This window comes from Artibeus jamaicensis, unplaced genomic scaffold (assembly GCF_021234435.1).
Source record: "Artibeus jamaicensis isolate MK-2021 breed Jamaican fruit bat unplaced genomic scaffold, CSHL_Jam_final contig_3126, whole genome shotgun sequence".
Taxonomy (NCBI): domain Eukaryota; kingdom Metazoa; phylum Chordata; class Mammalia; order Chiroptera; family Phyllostomidae; genus Artibeus; species Artibeus jamaicensis.
Genome location: NW_026521723.1, coordinates 1,235,231 through 1,257,095, shown reverse-complemented (window position 1 = coordinate 1,257,095; position 21,865 = coordinate 1,235,231). Strand labels below are relative to the sequence as shown.

General features: G+C 36.6%; 1 protein-coding gene across 5 annotated transcripts in view; it reads right to left on the bottom strand.

The window, feature by feature from the left end:
* The window catches only part of ZPLD1 (zona pellucida like domain containing 1), a 148,717-nt gene that overhangs the window by 17,085 nt on the left and 109,767 nt on the right, over positions 1-21,865 (bottom strand). For all 5 annotated transcript variants that reach the window (XM_053663102.1, XM_053663103.1, XM_053663106.1 and 2 more), the window contains 4 exons: positions 10,179-10,399; positions 6,918-7,099; positions 5,238-5,310; positions 136-233 (listed from right to left, as the gene is read on the bottom strand). In XM_053663102.1, coding sequence (XP_053519077.1) covers positions 136-233; positions 5,238-5,310; positions 6,918-7,099; positions 10,179-10,399 — 574 coding nt within the window. The remainder of the gene's footprint in view (positions 1-135; positions 234-5,237; positions 5,311-6,917; positions 7,100-10,178; positions 10,400-21,865) is intronic.

Genomic DNA, 21,865 nt, shown 5'->3' with positions numbered 1-21,865 from the left:
TCTGTTCATTAGCATGCCTCAATGATGTGGCAATGACAGTATCTTTGAAATTAAAAATGAATGAGCTAACTTTTTGATTCATGAGGTTTTAGGCAGCCAGATGTTTTAACCAGCAAAAGATGAGTTTGAAAGTACCTGCCATCCAGATTAGTGGCTTGCACAGCTGCAAATACTTTGGTTTTTAAAGGTAATCCTATACTCGGGATAATTAACTGCTGGCTGTAGGTTGAATCCTAATGATGAAAATAAACAATCCATCACTGCCTTTTTAACAACAGCATATTTACCACTTAAAAACATAATGTCATAAAAGTATATTAAGACAGGCAAATCAACATAAATTTACCAAACCAACTCTGTAAAAGACCTAGTTAATCTTCTAGTTTTTGTCAAAGCTGTCCTAAACCATATCCAAATAACAAATTCATTTCCATGCACAGATTTTTTCCCTAGTTTACCATATATGATAGTAAATGTTCAGAATATTTAAATATACCCAATCGTTAATAGTCAATGGTTAATATTTTCTTTGATATTCAACTATCAATAGTTAGTCTTCTTTATTTAAAATTCCATTTATTTAAAAAGTTTATTTAAAGTATATCTGCTTTAGTTTAAGCCCCTCACCACTGGAGTTGTATATCTTTGTACACATGATAACATTTACCCAAAATCACTCATCTGGCAATTTGAAGTTACCAGGTTTAATAGAAAACCAAAAACGAAACCAACAAGTTCTCTAAGTTGCCAAAATGCAGGCCATAGAGTTCCTGAACCAAATTTCTTGGTGGTTGCTTAATAGAAGGACAGATACCTCAGGATGTCATTCTACCTTTTTATCCGTATATGACACCAGTTCTAGAGAACTTATTTATATCACTCCCCAATGTACAGTAGATTAAAGTAGCAGATTAGAAATTAAAAAGTGACATACTTCAACTTGTTAATAAAGAGAAAGGAGGAAAAAATGTAGAATACAAAAAAATCTCCTAAAAATGTAAGCTGTCAAATTATTTCATCTGGAGGCAAATTGTTTCCCCAAATTCAGTAACTCTGAAGGTATTTCTATTTTGCAGCAAGGGGATATATTTGATGTTCATTATGAAATATCAAGGTCATCAAGCAAAGCAAAATACAGGGCATACTCTCTTCCAAAGGTGGGAAAGAAAGCAACAAATTTTGAATTTTTTTAATTAAATTATTTATGGTTAATTTCTATGCTTCACTTTTGAAAAAGTTGCATTCATGTGAAATATTTTATTCCCCCAAAAGCCAGATAAGTGAGGGATTATATGCCATACTTATTTTCTATATTTCCGTGATAAATAATACTAGCTACTCTAGCCATTTCTTATAGATATTTTTACTTAATTATTTTCCTAGCTCTCTTTTCCAAGTTCTCCAAGTAACCCCTTCTTCATTAACTATACAGCACTTTCTACTTACATATACATTGATACTGTCCAGAAGAAACTTGCTTCTTTATAGATGTTATACTGTTAAGTCATTTGCAAATGATGTGGTTCAGCTGAGGTTGAACCATGAGTTATCTTTTTTGTCTACTAAAATTGTTTCTAAAAGGTAATTTGCTGTCTTTATTTTGGATGCCTTTATTCTTGTTAGTACAATATTGTCCCCCCCAATTTATACTTATTTTAGATATTTTCTTCAACTTTCAAAAACATTCATAAGTTTATATTAAATTTAGTGTTTTTGTATCTATTCAGATTACACTAATATTTAGATACAATTCAAATTCACAAGGTTATGCTCACTCTCCATTTCGGGAGAGGAGAAAACTGATATATTTATATTTCTCAGCAATAAAGCCACAGTTCAACTTGAAGCAGGCCACATATATGGAAATTGCATAATCAATACAATCCTTACTTTTTTTTTGATAAATTTTCCTAAGTACATTTACTGAATCTAAGAATACACACAAACCAGCAATTGCACTAAATCCAAATTAGGTAGGTACAACTTTCCTCTCTAAAAGAATAACCAGAGAATAGGAATAAAGGGTATGTAATGCACTTTTTCATCCTAAAGATTAGAAATAAGAAACTGCATGTGAAATAGGAAAACAGCACTTCATGATTGAGAAGAAATATTTAACTTGAAATGCTATAATAAAATTACACTTGGGTAGCTAAATGTTAGTGTTGAAAACAAATAATAAGCATGATTTGGGGTCAATTAGTGAAAGTATGCTAAACCCTCTTTCTATTATAAATTACTAGTATTTTAATGTCCTGTAATGTGGCAAAATACAGTGATGGTACCATGTTAAAAAAAAGTAATTTGGGGCAGTGAAACTCTTCTGTAATAACAGGCACATATCATAGACATTTGTCAAAACCCACAGAATATACAACATTATGAGTGAATGTAAATGTAAATGATGGACTTCAGTTAAAATATATCAATATTGGTTTAATAACTGTAACAAGTATACCCCATAATAATAGAGGAAATTGGGGTCAGGCAGAGGAGGTCTTTACTTTCAGATCAGTTTTTCTGTGAACCTAAACAGCTCTGAAAAGTAAAGTCAGTTTAAAAAATTGTTTGTGGGGAAATGGTTGAATTCTATTAAACAACTGGTTAGTAAATGACTTTTAAAATTCAATTTAATTTTTATTTAACCATTAATAACACTGGTATTGCAAACTGATTAAGAAAAAGAAGCATGTTGGCACCACCTATTTCATTGAGAGTCTGATGTCCAACAATTTGCCTTTCACTGTAGAATTAAAATCTGTAGGTTATCATTAAATTATGGGCTTTTGTTTAGCATTAAGATTCTAGAAACTCTTTGAAGAATTGTGTCTGTTTTCCTTTTCTGTGTAAAAACTTTTTGGTTTGATGTAGTCTCATTTGTTTATCTTTTCTTTTTTCCTTGTCTAGGGAGATATACCAGATAAAATATTGCTACAAGCAATGTCCAAGATTTTGCTGCTTATGTTTCCTCCTACAATTTTTATGGTTTTGGATCTAATATTTAAGTCTTTAATCCATTTTGAATTTATTCTTGCATGTGGGGTAAGAAGGTGGTCTAATTTCATTTTTTTGCAAGTATCTTTCCAATTTTCCAAATGCCACATTGAACAATTATCTTTAGCCCATTGTATGTGTTTGCTTCCTCTGTAGAATATTAGTTGACTAAAAATGTGTGGGTGTATTTCTGGGCTGTCTATTTGGTTCCATTGATCTGTGTGTCTGTTTTTATGCCAGTACCATGCTGTTTTGATTACTATGGCCTTATAGTATAATTTCATATCGGGTAGCATGATTCCTCCAACTTTGTTCTTTTTCAGGATCGCTGTTGTTATGTGGGGCCTTTTGTAGTGCCATATAAATTTTTGGAACATTTGTTTTAGTTCTGTGAAATGCATCATTGTAATCTTGATAGCAATTGCATTACATCTATGGATTGCTTTCTGTAGTATGGACATTTTAATGATGTTAATTCTTCCTATCCATGAACATGCTATATGCTTCCATTTATTTGTATCTTCTTCTATTTCCTCAGTGTTTTATAATTTTCTGAGTATAGGTCTTTATATATTTGGTCAGGTTTATTCCTACATATTTTATTCTTTTTGAAGCAATTGTGAATGAGATTATTTTCTTGTCTAGTTAGAAATGGGACAGTTATATTATTTCTAATAATAAAGAAAAGACCTTAACAGCAAAGTTCTCCTCAAATTCACACTTTAAATTTTTATTTTCTTCTTTTCCATTGACAGAATTGTTTAATTTCACAGAAAGTAATGTTATCATTAAATGCTCTGTGGGTATATTTTTCACTCTTTTTTAAGATCAGAAATTGTCATTCTTGTTTCACTCAATTATAACAAATCATATTAAACTCACACTATTCACCTCAACTCAGGGAGCTTACACATATAAATAAACAAATAGAAACTTTCCATTTATTTTTTCTTACTTCCTTTCTTATTTATTTTAAGTATATTTTATTGATTATACTATTATAATTTTTCTACTCTGTACCCCCCAACCCTCCAGCATTCCACCTCCCCCTTAGTTCACTAAAAAATGTTGTTCACAATAATAATTATCTGGCCATCTTGGAAATAAATATTGGCACATACAGGGGAAAGCAAAAGTAGGTTTATAGTACTCAGGATGCAAAACACAGTTTATTTTTATATTATTAGTAATTAATTATTGTATCACTCTCCACATGAGCAACTGTTTAAACCTACTTTTGCCAACCCCTGTATTTGCTGAGATTGTAAAACCAACAAACGTAGCAGCTTCTTACAGAAGAAAGTTTAGAAGGGATGGAAAATCATACCAACAAAAGCAATCTTCATTCCAACATGTTTTAATTTGTTTAGAGCTCTGTGGTGTCTGACTACAAACTTATAAACATGATTTTTTAAATGCCTGTGGAAAATGTTCTACTACAGTATTTATAGCTCATTATATTCAAAGTATAACACAATGACTTTTAAATCAGTTGTGTGAATTATAATTAAGTGTCATGATGACATGAGTAATACTGTAAAAATCAGATTCATAATTTACACAAATGGTTGATAGATTGAAAAATTGATATTTAAATCAGATATTTAAAATGTATGAATAAAAATTTTAATCAACATGAAAATATCATTTAGACGATTAATGTTAGAGTTATAAATAGAAATCCATGTATTTTTCACATTTTGCTGCCACTGTTGATATTTGCATGACAAAAGTTCAGATAATACTATCTAGTCAATCCAAATTATTTTAAATGTGGTAGAATTGACATTAATCAAAAGCCATATTAAAAATATTTAACACACTCATCACCAAGCTTGTCTCCAAAAGTATTATTTGTACTTTTCCTATACTTTATCATAAAATTATTATTCCCCAAATCTTGAGCCTGGGTATAGCCACACACACACACACACACACACACACACACACTCATAAATAAATATAAACACTTAAAAGCAGACAGGCACTTGAAATAACTCTGCAGAATCAGAATCACAATTATGAAGTGAACTTAAATCATTTATCAACCTTTAGGAAATGATGAACTTTCTATTATATCTTTATCACTAAGGATATGAATATGGAAAGAAAGACAGACAAAGGTTAACAAGGTGTAATGAGGTTAACATGGCTTTCGGTAGATTTTTATGTAAAACACACTCACATGAACAGTTCCTGAGAATGGTAAGAGAGAAAGTAACATCTCTCACCCATCAACTTACGTTATAAAGGAGCAAGTTCAAAGTGCTGACAAATGTACCATTGTTCTCTCTCACAGAAATAGCAGCTGAGGATCTAAAACAAGGTTAGAAAAAAAGAAAGCTTTGAAGAGATTTTAAAATAAAAGTTTCAGCTATCCCTTACTGTTGCATTTCAGGCACTAAAACCCTTGAGTAAGCCTGACATACTTTTAAGTAGACTTGGAGTGGACATGTGGTTTAAATGACCACTACAGATAGATAGTCAAAAAGAAAGTGTGGCCCAGTGAAGGCAAACTGTTCTTTGTGATACTTTTATTTACAAATGCACCTTATTTCTATTTTGTGTAACTTATATGAGACTTTTGCAGAAAAACATTATTCTAAAAGAATTTGAATCTGATACTAATACATTTTCATCAATTTCATTAATATAGAAGTTTCCCTGGCTGGTTTGGCTCAGTGGACTGAGTGCCAGCCTGTGACCCAAAGGGTCACTTGTTTGATTCCCAGTCAGGGCTCATGCAAGAGGCAACCACATATTGATGTTTCTCTCCTTCATTCTCCCTCCCTTCTCCTTTTTCTAAAAGTAAATAGATAAAATATATTTTAAAATAATTGAATGATGTTCATGCACAGTGAAGCTCAGGTATAAATTTAGTGGGGCAGGGGGCTGGCAGAGTAAGAGACTGAGCCACGCTGTGGACCTACTTTCCTCTGTACTGTACTTAGACCCAAGGCCTTTCTTTTCTTCTTTTCCACATTAAAAACTTATGGTTGACCAAGGTGGTAATAATCATTATGCTATTAAAACCAGCTATGAATACTTCTTTTTTATCTGAAGCAAAATGTGTTCTTCACATTCCCTTGTAACTAAGACTAAACAATAATTACAAATTTGTAATAGCCAAGCCTAAAGTTGGAGAGGAAAAGTTTTCACTCGAACACCCCATTTTATTAAAAAGATTTAACAAATCTAGATGATTATGTTGTAATGTGGATATAACTCTGTCTTGAAATATGTGCTTTGACAATAATGAATGAATACATAACTGTAAACAAAGGCTACGACCTCAGTGTGTATCTGGAGCTCTTTAGCGTTGGGTGATGCCACCTTTCTTTGAGAATTGTCAGCTCCTGTGCAGGTGACACCTCAGCAGAAGTAACTGAGACCAGATTCTGAGACAGCAAAATACAACAATGAGAGCATATGGCAGAGACTGAAGCCAAGCAGGACCCAATAATGTAGCAACTGAAAGTTCTACACACTGGGAACATGGCAGGCCTTCTGTGCTGCTGGAGGCCCCAGAGTTCTTAGGTTCTTGGGCAGTTCTGAAGGGTGTGAGGAGAACCCAAGGCAGATACCTGATAAGTTTGATCCAGGCTTACTTTTGGGAAAAAATATATATAATAAATATATAAAATATATTATATATATATTATGTCTTGAGCTTTTGATGTGGGTCATAGCAGTTTAGATAGATAGATCGATAGATAGATAGATAGATAGATAGATAGATAGATAGATAGATAGATAGATAATAGAAAGGACAAGACCTGATACAGTCTCCACTGCATTAGTTTGGATACTTTCTAAAAATTCTTCTGAATAAGTCCTTATAAACCTTTATAAGTCCCTTAAGAATAAGAAATGATTCAAACACAAAAACAGTACGAGGCAGCAAGAATTAAATGCAAACTTACGAAGCAAGCTGGGTATTATTAACCAGGTATTCCAATGGATAACTACAACTAAATTTGTAAAGAAGCCCAGGTAGATAGCTGATGATTGTTGGTGGATCTGGAGTATCAATATATCCTGAAATATTTCCTATTTGTACTGAAGTTGTGTTTCCATAAGCACTGAGTCCAGGAACTGTGGATACCTGTTAGAATGGTAGATCAAGTTCAATGTTTAAATGGATATATATAAATCTAGGCATTTCATATTCAAAGTAAAATATTAGACTAGATCATTTCTAGGCTGTCTTTCAAATATAACATATCATGATTTGAAGATTAATCAAACATAATGTTATCTTTAAGTGATTATACGTGTCCTAATGAAATGAAATTTAAACTTTCCAATGGTAGTTTATCAACAAAAAAGGAGAGAGATTGTATGTTCAGAGTGCTATAACAAATAATTTGCAAGTGTTCATGATAATTCCCAATTCTGTGGCATGGTATCAAAGACCCCTATTAATCTGATCTTGCTTTCTACTTTAGCTTCCTATCTCCAGGCTCCCACTTTTGTTAATAATGTCCCAGCCCAAAGCCTCATGGCTCTGGCCTTTGTGCAGACTCCTTTTGCCTCCTCTTTGCCCCACTTCACCATGACATACTCTACTCCTCCCCTGGATCTCACCTTCGACCTCCGCCAGGCAGTGCCTGGCGCATCATAGCAGTGTCACAGGGCAGGAACAGTCCCAGGCCATCACCAGGCGCCCTTGTTCACCTTTGCATCTTCAACACAGCACAGTGAGGCCAGCATCTTGGGGCCCCAAAGTAAATTGTGAAGACATGATTTAAGGTCTTAAGTTTTCTAAGTCAATCTTCACAGTCAGTTTTCCTCTGTGGCCCATGGAGAGTCCCATCTCCTTCTTGGGCAATAGATCATGTGTGGGTTTCAGGGGGATTGTGAACTCCCTGAAGTCACAAAACAGTGTTGTCTGGGTGTGTATTCTCCTGGCACTGGTGAGCTTTCATTCTATTCTCCAATCCCACTAAAATTTAAGAACTACTATTTTAGGAATAATCTATAATATTCTTGACCTTCATAAACCATAAAGGAATACAGCTTCTTTCACTATGTCAAATACCCATGACACTCAATAAATATATTAGCACATATTATGAAGACCTATAATACTTAATTTTTAACAATAGAATAAATGATGTGCATGAACCTAGGAGCAGATGGGCAAAGCTGAGGCAATTATCTAGCTAATTCATGAATAGAGCCAGAATCATTATGAATGAAAACATTTTTATTCTAACTTAATGATTTAGTAGTCTACTTAATTTTTCCCGTGTAGGACTGTCCTTGGAACAGAATCCAAAGCTGATGACATCTAAGACAAAAATAGAAAATAAGCAGATCTAGAGAGCATTATGCTAAGTGAAATAAGCCAGGCAGTAAAAGACAAATACCATATGATCTCACTTATAAGTGGAACCTAATCAACAAAATGAACAAGCAGGTAAAATATAACCAGAGACACTGAAATTAAGAACAAACTGACAGTAACCAGAGGGGAGGTGGGAGAGGATAATGGGGGGAAGGGTTTTCAGGAAGAACTAGGAAGGACACATGGACAAAACCCAAGAGGAGTAGGATCAAGGGTGGGAAGTAGGGAAGGCTGGGGTGTGGGGGAATGGTGGCGGGGGGGAGACAACTGTATTGAACAATAATAAAAAAAAAAAAAAAGAAATGAAGCAGATCTTTCTCCCTCTCAGCACATACCTGACTGGCTAGTTAAAAATAACAATCTGTGTTCGAAATATATATACACACACAGGACAATTTTTATAGCAGAGTTACTGTACTCTGTAAAAAGTGAAAGTTACACACACACACCTTGCCTGGCATTCCATGCGAATTCTTTTGCAGGCAGCAGGGCAAGACTACCCAGAGAATAAAGCTTGGTGAGGGGAAGGACCTGGGCCGTCGCGGAGGAAAGGAAACGCTGCCGCTCGCCCCGCGGGCTCCCCCTCTCCACAAGGAAACCCAGACCAGCAATAATCAACCCACACGACTGCTCCTTAGGCCCACTTCCTAAGCTCTCTGCACACGACTCAGAGCGATGAGTAAATGCTTTTAATAAAGAGTCAACAATACTCACGCTGCAGGCTTAGGATGGTCATGGGTACAATATTCTAGCTGACCTCTGGGAAAAAAGAAAGAAATCTCTTTTTCCTGTCATCTCTCTCTCACCAAGTCTTACAAACTCTGCCCTTGGAATAAGCAAACCTTCCCCCTTAACCCTAAACAATAATTTACGAAGAGGAAAGGCCGATTTCTCTTTCTTCACCAGACTAAGTGGTCATGCTGTTGTAGCTCCGTTTTGTCTTTGCTCAGACGTATCAATGAAATTACATTTAAACAGGCAAAGCGAAAAATCATACTAAATGAATTTCAACGTAACAGTCCCCAAATCTTACCATTTTTACTTCAATTAATTTTAATTCTCAGCAGAGTTAATGACTTCTTCAATTCTATTTTTGGTGTTCAATGCATGAATAAGTAAATGAAGAGCATAGACCAGCAGTTCTTATTCGGGGAGGAAATACCTGAAGTGATGTTTTTATATTCTCAGTGACAGAGAGAACGCTACTGGGATTTCATGGGTAAGACGGAGAATGACACACAATTTGGAATTCAAAGGACAGTCCCACAGAATGAAGAATTTCCCACCAGATATGCTGACACCTCCCCACCCTTTACTTTTACAAAACAGTGGTGTGAATTATTCAATGTTAAATATAAAACCCAAATAATTCTAAGTTTTCCATTCCGCATTTCATTTTTCTTTTTGAATGAGGTCACTAAGAAGTAATAGTCCAAGTGATTCATTGCCAAACTCACTGGAACAAACAATTTTTGTATGATAAGATACTTTCAGAAAAAGCATGAAGAACATAGCTAATGACAAACTAGAGAGAAATATTCAACAATGTCACACACACACTAAATGAAGTTCCTTTGAGTAGCACAGCCCATCTCAGGCGCCTCGACTGCCCAGCTACAATAGAGAAAACCATTTTTTGGAAAATAAAACTACATGTTTGGGAGCAGAATCCTCAAGCAGGCAAAGGAAAATGATTTCTTCAGTTTTATTGGAATTTTTTCTTGAAAGATGGATTGAACTTCTGATTATTTCATGAAACGGGGAGCTGTTTATTTTTTATTTTTTATTTTGAGCTATGACCCCAACCTAGCACACTATTTCACACGAATCTTACCACTAAGTTATTGCCACAGCCCTCCAAGGTGCTGAGATTGATGATGAAAATAACCACCGCGGGAAAGGTGTTGTTATTGATGAAACCCCTGCAGTGGGCATCTCCATGCCTTCCGTTCAGGGCCAGATCTGCTTCAGAATAACCGGAGAAAAGTACTGTGCAAAAATTAATCTTCATCGTAATGGTCTGCACCCCGCAGTACACACTGATGTCTCTCTCAGCTGAAATAAAAATATATTTAAAAAAAGTAAGTCACAAATGCATAGTAGAGTGTACAAGAACAACTTTAACATCCCTGATGTATTTATTTGCACCCCCTCAATCTTTTTAACTCAATCCTGTATTTGAATACACTCTAATCCAACATGAAAGGTATTAAGAAAAGTAACTGGGACCAGTAGTCTTTGATTTAGTTATTTAGGAAGTGGTCTTTAAGTATAGAGATTATAGTTCATCTCCGTTTTCCTGTATAATACATATGCGCTAAATGTTGGTTGCATATCACCAAATGATTAGAGAACTGAGTGGAAAAAGTCAGGTTACTGAGGAAATTCAGAACTAACGTAACAAAATTATTCACGTCTCCTGTCTAGAGCAGGGAGGCTCACAGCAGTGACGTGTGTTCCGGTGTGAGAAAGAAAGAGTTGAAATCCCTCCTAAACCAGAATTGTTGAGCACTTTGCTACTTTGTAACCTATCTCACTCAGGATGTAGAAATAAAAGCCACCCATCGGAATTCCATTTTTTACTTTACCTATATTAATCACACTAGAGAAAGAAAAAGAAAAACAGTGTGCTGATATCACAAACAAAAATGAATAGCCTACTCTAAGAAAAATTTGCCAATCCCCATGTCTTGATAAAAGGAACTAGGTCTGAAAACATAAACCACAATTGGCACCGTTTTCCATGACCCTGGCTTATCAGTGATGAGACCCATTTTAGATCTGAAGAAGTGAGCAAGCACACACACACACACACACACACCCTTCTCATACCTATCTGTGTAGTTATTTTTCTACATGTAAGGAAGAACATATATGTAGAAAATGAAGATGTTGCCTGCTAGGTAAGTCTCCAGAAGCAGAAGTTTTTACTTTTATTGGTTTTATAACTGTTAAAAGTTGAATTGTGCCCCTCCCCACAGGAAAAAAAAGATGCAATAACATCCTAACTCCCAGTACCTCAGATGGTGACCTTATGTGGAAATACGGGTGTAATTAATTTAACTAAGGTCATACCAGAGTAGGGTGGGTCTCTAATCCAATATGACCAAGGTGTCCTAAGGAATTCCATGTGATGAGACAGAAACTCAGAGAGCCTGCCATGCAGACACAGAGAATTGGAGTAATGTATCCATAAGCCAAGGAGGAGTGAAGATGGCCAGCAAACCATCACCAGAATCTAGGAAGAGCCAAGGAAGAATTCTATCTGGAGTCTCAGAGGAAGCATAGCATACCTCTGTTGATGCCTTCATTTTGGACTTCTGACTTCCAGAATTGCAAGACAAGACATTTCTGTTTTAAATCATCCTGCTTGTGGCACTTCATTACAGAAGCCCTAGGAAGTTAATGCAGTAACCTTGCCACTTTTTTCAAGTAGATTTTTTAATTGTTTTTAATTTATTAATTTTAGGGAAAGTAAGAAAGAAAGGAGAGAAGCAGAGGGAGAGAAAGAGTGAGAGAGAGAGAGAGAGAGAGAGAGAGAGATGGATTTGTTCCATTTATTCATGCAATCTTTGCTTGAACTCTGCACATGCCCTGGCCAGGGATCGAACCCACAACAATGGTATATCAGGACGATGCACCCACCAACTGAGCTACCTGGCCCAGGTGACCTTGCCACTTGTACCACTCTGTCTTACCACTTTGATAAAGAATCTGAAGTGGGCATTAATGTTCCAGATTGTGGACATAAAAAAAATCTGAGTAGACTATTTCGAAAAACACACTTTACTGTTCAAAAAGACAAAAAGAAAAGCAAGTAGGTTAAAAGTTACTTCTGGTAAATGATAGGATATTAGGATGTTCACCTAAGTAGATGTAAATGTCATTTAAGGCATGCTGACATAGAATTAATTTTCTTAAATACCTCAGTTCTAATATAAGGTAGGAACAGAAATTTTCAATGGCACATTTCTTTGTTCTCTACATTGCTTTTTTTTTCTGGCAAAGTGAATCATATTTTGAGGATTTGAGTATGCCAATTTTGAGACTTCTATGTTTGCTTATGATTTTAAACTTATTACAAAACAAAGAAAATCTTCTTATTGCTAAAAGGCTATGGTAGGCCAATTATCATAGAAAACTCCAAGAAATATTCCCCCTCTAGATAGGAAAATAAAATGAATTCATTATATAGTATACTCTACTAGCGTAGAAAATAATAAACATGATCTCAGTCAGGAGAATATATTAGTCTTTAACAAAATGAATGTTTAAGTGAAACCATGACTATTTTTATTATATTTTATTGATTATAATATTACAATTGTCCCATTTTTCCCATTCTCCACCCTTGCACTCAAGATTCCCCTGCCCTCAGACAATTCCCCACACCATTGTTCATGTCCATGGGTCATGCATAGGTTCTTTGACTACTCTATTTCCTACACTGTACTACACATCCCCATGGCTATTCTGTAACTACCTATTTGTACATCTTAATCCCCTCACCTCTTCACCCATTCTTTGTAGCCACCTCCATGTGGCGACCATCAAAATGTTCTCTGGATCCATGATTCTGTCTCTGTTCTTTTTGTTTATTTCATTTGTTTTTTAGATTCAATTTTTTATAGGTATGTATCTATTGACTTTTATTCTTCCTAATTTTGATCTTTTTCTCAAATAATTCTCTTTAACATTTCATATAATAATGGTATGGTGATGGTGAACTCCTTTAGTTTTTCTTGTCTGGGAAGTTCTTTATCTGACCTTCAGTTCTAAATGATAGCTTTGCTGGGTAGAACAATCTTTGCTATAGGTCCTTACTTTTCATGACTTTGAGTATTTCTTGGAAATCTTCTAACATGAAAAGTTTCTTTTGAGAAATCAGCTGAAAGTCTTATGAGAATTCCCATCTAGGTAACTAACTGCTTTTCTCTTGCTTCTTTTAAGGTTCTCTCTTTATCTCTAACCTTTGGCATTTTAATTATGATGTGTCTTGGAGTGGGCCTCTTTGCATCCATCTTTGGGACTTTCTGTGCTTCCTGGATTTGCATGTTTATTTCCTTCACCAAATCAGGGAAGTTTTCTTTCATTATTTTTTCAAATATATTTCCAGTTTCTTGCTTTTTCTCTTCTCCTTCTGGCACCACTATGATGTGAAAGTTAGAATGCTTGAACTTATACCAGAAGCTGTTTACACTATCTTCATTTTTTTAAATTCTTTTTTGTTTTTGTTGTTCTGATTGGTTGTCTTTTGCTTCCTTAAGTTCCCAAACATTGATCTGATTTTCAGCTTCATCTACTCTACTGTTATTCTTCTATATATTGTTATTTATTTTAATTAGCATATCCATCATTTCTGACTGGATCTTTTTTATGTTATTGAGGTCCTTGCTAAGTTCTTCGAGCATCCTTATAAACAGGGTTTTGAGCTCTGCATATGATAAATTGCTTATCTCCATTTTGTTTAGCTCTTTTTCTGGAGGTTTGAGCTGTTCTTTCATTTGGGTTATGTTTTTTGTCTCCTCACTTTGACAGCCTTCCTGTGTTTGTTTCTATGTATTGAATAGAGCTGCTATGACTCCCTGTCTTGATAGCCTAGCCTAAGGTAGTAAGTGTCCTGTATGGTCCAGCGGCACAGCCTCCTCTATCACCCAAACTGGGTACTTGATGAGTGTCCTTCAGGTGGGTTAAGCACACCCTCTTCTTGTAGTTGTGCCTTGATTTCTGTTGGCAGGTCAATGGGAGGGATATGCCCAACCTAGTCAGTTGCAAGAACTAGCTGTGACCACTGATCACCAACCTCCACCCTCTGAGGAGTATCAGCTGTGTGGGGGCAGGGAGGTGGTTTTCTGATGTGTTATATAGCTGTCCACTGGGTGCTCATGGTCTGGGGCTTCCCAAGTGGTGCAGGTGAAGATCACTCCCACCTGTTTATTTTGCCCCGGGGCCACCCTGCCAGAACAATCTGAGATGGCTGCTACTTGTGCTGGACTTGGAGAATCCTAGGCAAAGTCAAGCTGTGATCTAGGCTGGTTGCTGCTAGTGCTGGGCCCGGGACCCCTTTAGCCAGAGGTATGGGGGATGGAGGCCTACTGAGGCTGGCTGTTGCTCATTGGAGAAAATTTAGGATGTTGTGAAGCATGAATTAAGACCAGCCATTCATATTAAAAAGTAGTCTGAATGAGCCTGTAGGTTGGGTTGAACAGAGTCTCTTGGGATCTCCAAAGTGGGTCAAACAGTGTTAGCCAAGTTAATGGAGTATTAGACATCACTAGCTTGCTGGTTCTGTGGCTCTGTGCAGGAATAGTTCAGAAAAGAAACAATGGCCTCTGTCTGCCTTTCTATCTAGGAAAAAGCTGTTCCCCAGCTCTTGTCTTGATGCCAGACACTTCAGTTTCTCCCTGTGTGCCTCCGGTGCCTTTCAAACTGCTACCCCAGTGCTGGAGCTCAGAGGAGGTGAGTCTGGTTAGTCCCTGTGTGAATTCTTTAAGAGGAACTGCTTGGGACTCTAGAAGTTTCTTCTACCTACCTAATCCCTGCTGGATTTTGCAGCCAGAAATTATGGAGGCTTGTATTCCTGGCACTGGGACCTTGGGCTGGGAGGCTCCCAAGATATCTCTCCTGAATTTCTATTCACCACACATGGTTGTTGGGACTAGCCTGTTTAACATCTCCATCCCTCCTATCAGTCTGGATGGATGTGGTTTCTTTAAATCTATAGTTGTCAGACTTCCACTCAACTGAAATTTTGATGGTTCTAAGGGATGGTTTTCCTATATTTTCATTGTAATTTTAATGTAGTTGCATGAGGAGACAAGCCATGTTTACCTATGCTGCCATCTTGACCAGAAGTGGATCAATCCATGATTTTTTTTAATTAAATTTTTTGGGAAGACATTGGTTAATAAAATTTTATAGGTTCCAGGTATAAAATTCTACAATGCACCATCTGTATATTGTATTGTGTGTTTACTACCCCTAGTCAAGTCTCCTTCCATCATCATTCATTCTCCCTTTACCCTCTCCTGAGTCCCACCAGAGCAGTTTCCTTTTGGCAATCACCATACTGTTTTCTGTGTCCAGGAGTCTTTCTTTTTTCCCCTTCATTTAATCCTTTTATCCTTCTCACCCAGCCCACAGCTGTCAATCTGTTCTCTGTACCCAGGGGTCTGCCTCCACTTGGTTAGTTTATTTTGTTCATTAGATTCCACATTTAAGTAGAATCATATGTGATTTGTCTCTTTCTGACAGGCTTATTTCACTTAGCATAATACTCTCCAGGTCCATCCATGCTGTCAAAGAAGGTAAAGTTTCCTTCTGAGAAGTTTTATAGCTGAGTCACATTCCACTGTGTGAAAATACTATGGCTTTTTTTTATCCACTCATCTACGGATGGGCACTCAGCCTATTTCCAAATCCTGGCTATTGTAAATAATGCTGCAATGAACATAGGATAGGGGTGTATATATTCTTTCAACTTAGTGTTTTGGGTTTCTTTGGATATATTCCCAGAACTGGAATCGCTGGGTCATAACAGTTCCATTTTTTAATTTTTAAGGCAATCATGACTTCTAAATAATTCTCTCTACTAAAAGAATAGAGTTCATTTTAGCAAAGGTTTATTGAGTGTCTACTAACTTCAAAATGCATCTTTTTTTCATGTATCTTAAGTCCATTGATCTTTCCCCATCTTCATGCTATTCCTTGGTCTATGCCATTATCTTTCTCCCTGAAGTATTACATTAACTTCCTAACTGGTTCCTTTATTTCTACTCTTAACCCCTGTTATTAGTACAGCTGTTAACACATGAATCTAACCATGTCACTTCTTTGCACAGATCATCAATAGCTACTCACTTGGGTCAAAAATCCAAATCTTGAACCAAATCCTCGAGCCTCTCTGTGATCTGCCACCTGCCTGCCTCTGCATTCTCCTCTCTCTTTACCATCCCCCTTGCTTCCTACATGTGTTTCACTGAATATTTTCAAGTTCTTTAAAAGCATCACACTGAGTGGTAGAGACCAGAATAGCAGTCACCTCCAGGGATAGAATTTTCTAGAACAGAAGAAACAAGGACATTTTAAGGGCTGATAAAATTTTTTCCTATCTTGATCTGGGTAGGGGTTATAAGACTGTACATTAAAATTTCAAAATATATCATGGAAATTGTTGCATCTTATTGTATGTAAAGTATTCCTCAATAAACTATAGTGAGACATTTTAAAGACCTAATATAGGTTTTACACAGAAGGTCCTCATTCAGTGCTCTTTCCTCTGCTTGGGATTCTCCTCCTCTCCCCAGTATTTGTCTGAGTAGCTCTGACTCTTCCTTCAGGTCTCATTTTAATAGTCCTGTTCCCAAAGACTTCCATGGTTTCCGATCTAAATCATGCCATTCTGTTGTCAACTGTTTTCTCCCTGGAATCGTGCATGTATTTTTGTATTTGCCTTTCCATTAATCTTTTCATTAAAGCAAGCAACGATGATGTTTGTCAATAATTAATTAGTTAACCACACACTGTACTGAAGCAACAGGCTGCACTGAGGATTTACAAAGTATATCCCTGTTGTCAAGTAGTTTCCAGTGCATAAGGAGAGACAGACATGTCCCACATCATCAGAAGTGGTGGACAGAAAGCTATGAGATAGTTAGACAGTGAACCTCAGCCAGACCAGCTGGTTAAGATCGACTCCTAGAGAAGAAGGCATTGAACTGAATTTTGAGGTATCAATCGGAGTTAGCTACACAGATTAAAAATGTATAACACAGAGGGGACAGCATAAATAATGACATAGGCATGAATATGCTTAGGCTGGTTGAGAGCTGGACAGTTAAGTTTTCATTAGGATTTGAAATGCAAATAAATAAATGGCAGGGAATGAAAGCAACTGGCAAGGACTCAGGCCAGATCACAGGAAGCCTTATGTATAAAATGGTCTCTGTAAAGGAACGAAATGTCTACCCGATGTCCCATCAAATTCTCAGCCACTACACAGTTCACTAAGAACTCTCTTTATGCTCAGTGACATAGACAGCAAGTAGCATTGTGTCATTGGCATATCATAAATGTTTCCAAGCGAATACATAACATTACTTGTTACAAAAGAGATATATCATTAACTTAAACAAACTGAAGGCTTTAGCTTCTTTACCTTTGTTTGAGAGCAATTAGTTGATGCTTACAACATCATTATAAATGGCAGCAATTACTTTGTCCAGATGTGCAGCTCTCTTCTCTTTTCTGCTTTGCCAGTGAAGACCTGTAACCCCAGCAATGGAACTGAATTTGCTACAAGCTGATCCCACTTGGAGATATGACAACAAACTACAGGCTTTTTGCAGTATAAGAAAAGAGATCTGTTCAAATCCATCCTAACCCAGTTTTCTAAAGGCTTTTCACTGCCCCTTCTGAGGAACACATTTTTTCCTGGTTGGAGTCGCTAAAAGCATCCATCCAGCACAGTTTTTTCCATTTGTGAGGCTCTGAGGGGTAAAAATGTTCCTTCAGGTTGCCAATGGGCAATTTATCCTGAAAGTAGATAATTTTTTTAGACATACTGAATATCAGTTGCTCTCAGTAACTAAATTTGCTGAGCGTTCTTATTATTCAGTCCCTGGACTGAACTGTGACATCCCCTGGGACAATACTCAGGTATAAAACAACCCAGTGAGTATAAGCTAACCAAAAACTCAATGAATACATGCGTTTAGATGTTTGATTTTCAGTGTTGTGTGTTTAAAAATACTATGTATATATACCAAGTATGTTTAAGATGGCAAACCTTCTTACAGAGTTTACATGCTATTGTGTTGCCAAAAGGGCATTTTTCCCTTGATATTTTAACCAAGCCAACCTTTTCATAGAAATTTTTAAAAACACACTATTTGATTGAATTCGGGTTAAAATAAAGAAATGTTTTGCACTGGCTTAGAACTAATAGCATCTAAATGAAACTGAGTATTCCTAGCTTGTGATAGACTGAATAATTCTTCTCATGTCAATACTGTTAAGTTTGAGAACATTTGCTTTTACTAGTGTCAGAATATTTATTTCAACATTTTTATTTCTACCAGAAATAATAAGGGCACCAATCAATGCAATTATTCAAATAATGTTCACACACATATTCTACAATGAAGCAAACAAAGCAACGCCCCCAACTGGGCTGTCTGCTTGTACCTGGCACTGCAGTGCAGTTGCTCAGAGCGTTCCCTCACCAATGGCATGAAAAAGTGAAAATCTGTATGATATGCAATTCAGGGAGTCAGTGTATAATACACAAAAAGAATGAGATGCGCAGGAATAGGAATTAAAAACACAAAATCAGTGCCATCGGTTTTATACAAGCTAAAGGCTATTGGTTCTATTTATCTCAAGATCTAAACTATATGCTACTTCATGTCAACAATAAATTCAATCAAAGTATCTATTGTATACGTATTATGTAGCGGCGTCTGTGCTAGACTGAAGAGAAAGACATTCACCAGACTCCTTTACTTCAAGGAGTTTATGGTTGAATAGAGGAGACAGAAGAAAACCAGATGATTATAAGGCAGCCCGATAATGACATAATGGAGCTTTGTGTACTGAATTATACAACCATGACTTGACAGGGCAGAGATATTTGGAAATGGTTGTTGGGAGGAAGTGAAATAGTTCCAAGTGGCTACATTTTGTAGGATATTGAATAAATTCTGTCGTGAAGAGAAAGGGATGTTAAACTGATACGCAGGTTTCTAGCTTCAGGGACTGAGTGGATTATCAGGAAGGAACGAGATAAGCTCCTGTTCTGAGAGGCTGGGGTGCATGTGGGACAGTCAAGCAGAAATGTACAGCAGGTAGTTGGAAACACGAGTCTAATATTTAGACGATAGAAAAGAGTAAAAAATATAAATCTGAGAATCAACAAATACTGAGCATGGCAATAATGTGCAACAAAATAATAAATGAACTACCTATTGAGAACATTTGAATAAGAAGAGAAATAGGCTGAGAAAAACCAAAAATAATCATGTCTACCTCGTCCTTTAATAGACTTTCCCTCATTTCCCCGATGGACTAAATCATTCTCCTGTGCTCTTCCTCACAGCAGTGATGCCTATGAGTCTATTCTATTGGTTGCATCATATCTAGGAATGGGTATTTACTTTCCCACTAAATTATGAACTCACTGAAAGCTCTGAGTTTTCCCAGAGTGCCTAAGAAATACTCAGGAAATGTTTATTAAAATATACTTGATTCAGTTCTTTCACAAACAGCATGCATGATTTCTAACTTTTTAATATTAAGTCCAAGATTCACAGACAAAAAAACTATGTACTCCATTAACAGGGATTTGTCTGAATTGTTCATCCAGAACTCATATTTCCTATCTGTACTCTGCCAACTGCCTGAGATGATTCTTGTTTTCAGAGTTTTAGACAAAAAAATCCTTAATGTCATATATTTTCTGACTTCTAATTAAAAAATCCAACCCATTAAGTAATATGAACATAATAAATATTTGTTAGTTGTTTGAGTACCTAACATTTTCAAATGCATTAGTCTTAGAGATAATTATCTTCCCTCATTACTAATAGTTAAAAATTTTTTTCCTCTTGACAGCGATAGATTTTCTGATCCCTATTATGGTTAATAGCACGCAAGTACACCATAGCCTCAGAGATTTGCATAAGCACAGTGGCCATGTAATGACACAGAGCTAGCAAAACATCCCAAGTAGCATGTCTAAACAGCACTTATACTTGACTGTGCATATGTGTTACCAGAGTCTTATTAAAATGCAGATACTGATTCACCAGGTCTATGTGGGGCCTGGTTTGTGCATTTGTCACAGGCTTCCAGGTGATGCCAATGTTGAGTCTCTTATTTTAACCAGCTAAAATCCTTAACCACAAATATATATATGTTTTAATTAGGCAGAAGCCAACCCTTAGGTGGATCCTGTCTGGTAAGATTAAACATTCCCACCAAGTGTCTTTTTGTATGCTTCACATCTTACAAGAGGGGAAATCAGGGACAGAAGGGAGTAAGATAGAGAGAGAGAGAATGCATCCTGAAAGAGATGGACGCGTGCCATCTCTCTTCCTTTCCTGAGGAACTAACTGGTGTTGAATCAGTGAAAAACGTTTTATGAAAAGCTTAGTGAGACTGAGCCCAAATAAGTCTATGCTAGTACTCAGGTGGATGTGTGGAACGAAGCTGGAAATAGGATTCATCTTCTATCCCCACCTCTACTCCACTCCACAGACCACAGCAGTTTAATAACTGAAGGAACAAGACAGTCAGCCTCACAGGGCAGCTATGCCCTGGGCACTCTCTGAAACTGTGGGAGGAGACATGGAGAGAGGGTGGGTGAGTCTGTTGTGAGCAGGCGAAAGCTCTGTTGAGGTTCAGGTGCAGGTATTCCCATGAATATGACTGCACCTCTATCCATGATTTATATCTTAAAAGTAGCATTGGTTCAAAATTGACAATGTGAGTCAAAATCTCTTCAATCGGAGGAGCCCTTTTGTATGTGAAAGGTGCATTGCTTCGTCATGCCATAGAAACCCCACCTGGAAATAATTTACTTCCTGATAGGTATGCCAAAACTAATATATATCATCTAATCTGGTTATAAGGGTAATTTATATATCATTTTTATTTCTATCTTATAGAATGAAAGCAGCAATATTTGCTATGACATAAGCAGGAGTGCTTAGAGAAAAATGCTAAATATGCCTCTTCAATTCATTTTTTAGTTACCTTCCTCTTAAGTTTTTATACAATATTGAGGTTTTGTTATTATACGAAATGGCTGCAGCTGATTAAGAATTCAAAGTGGATTAGAAATTTGTTTCCTCTGTATATTGAAGAGGTTTGTTGCCACCTTCTATTTCTGGTTAGCAAATGCAAGCTGTTGTTGTCAGTGCTGTAGGAACTTCATGGGCAGTCTGAGGCAAACTTTGCACACTTACACTGGCATGGCCTCTCCAAGCTGAAAGTTTGGTCATATTTTTCAGGAGGAAAAAAAGTATGTGGGTTTTACTTCTACAAGCAGAGGAAGTGGAAATTTTGTGCAATAAAGAACTTTGTTATTAAAGTAAAGAAGGGTCAGGACTCTGAATTATTCAGTCATTGAACTTGCGGACTAACTGCTCTTCTCTCCACTGCACTTTATCGCTGCGGATTAATCAGGATGTGATCAGCAGGTGCTGCCCAGGTCAGTTCTTCTGCCTCATCTGGTACTGTAATTACAGTCAAATTGCTGTAAGTGCAAAGTGGGAAGCAGGCCTCCTCTTCACAGCTTCAAAGGCCAAAGCACAACTACATGGAAGGCAGGAGAATCAGCCTTTCTTATCTACACAGAGGGCCAGACCATATCCCCTAGGATAATTATTCCATTATCCGCTCAAACTTCGTCTTTGGGCACAGAACGATGTGCTAAGTAACGCCTAACACAAAATTAGACGTTTCATTTTGCTTGACCCACTCATGAATTATATTGATTAAATGGGTAGTTCTCTATTTTAT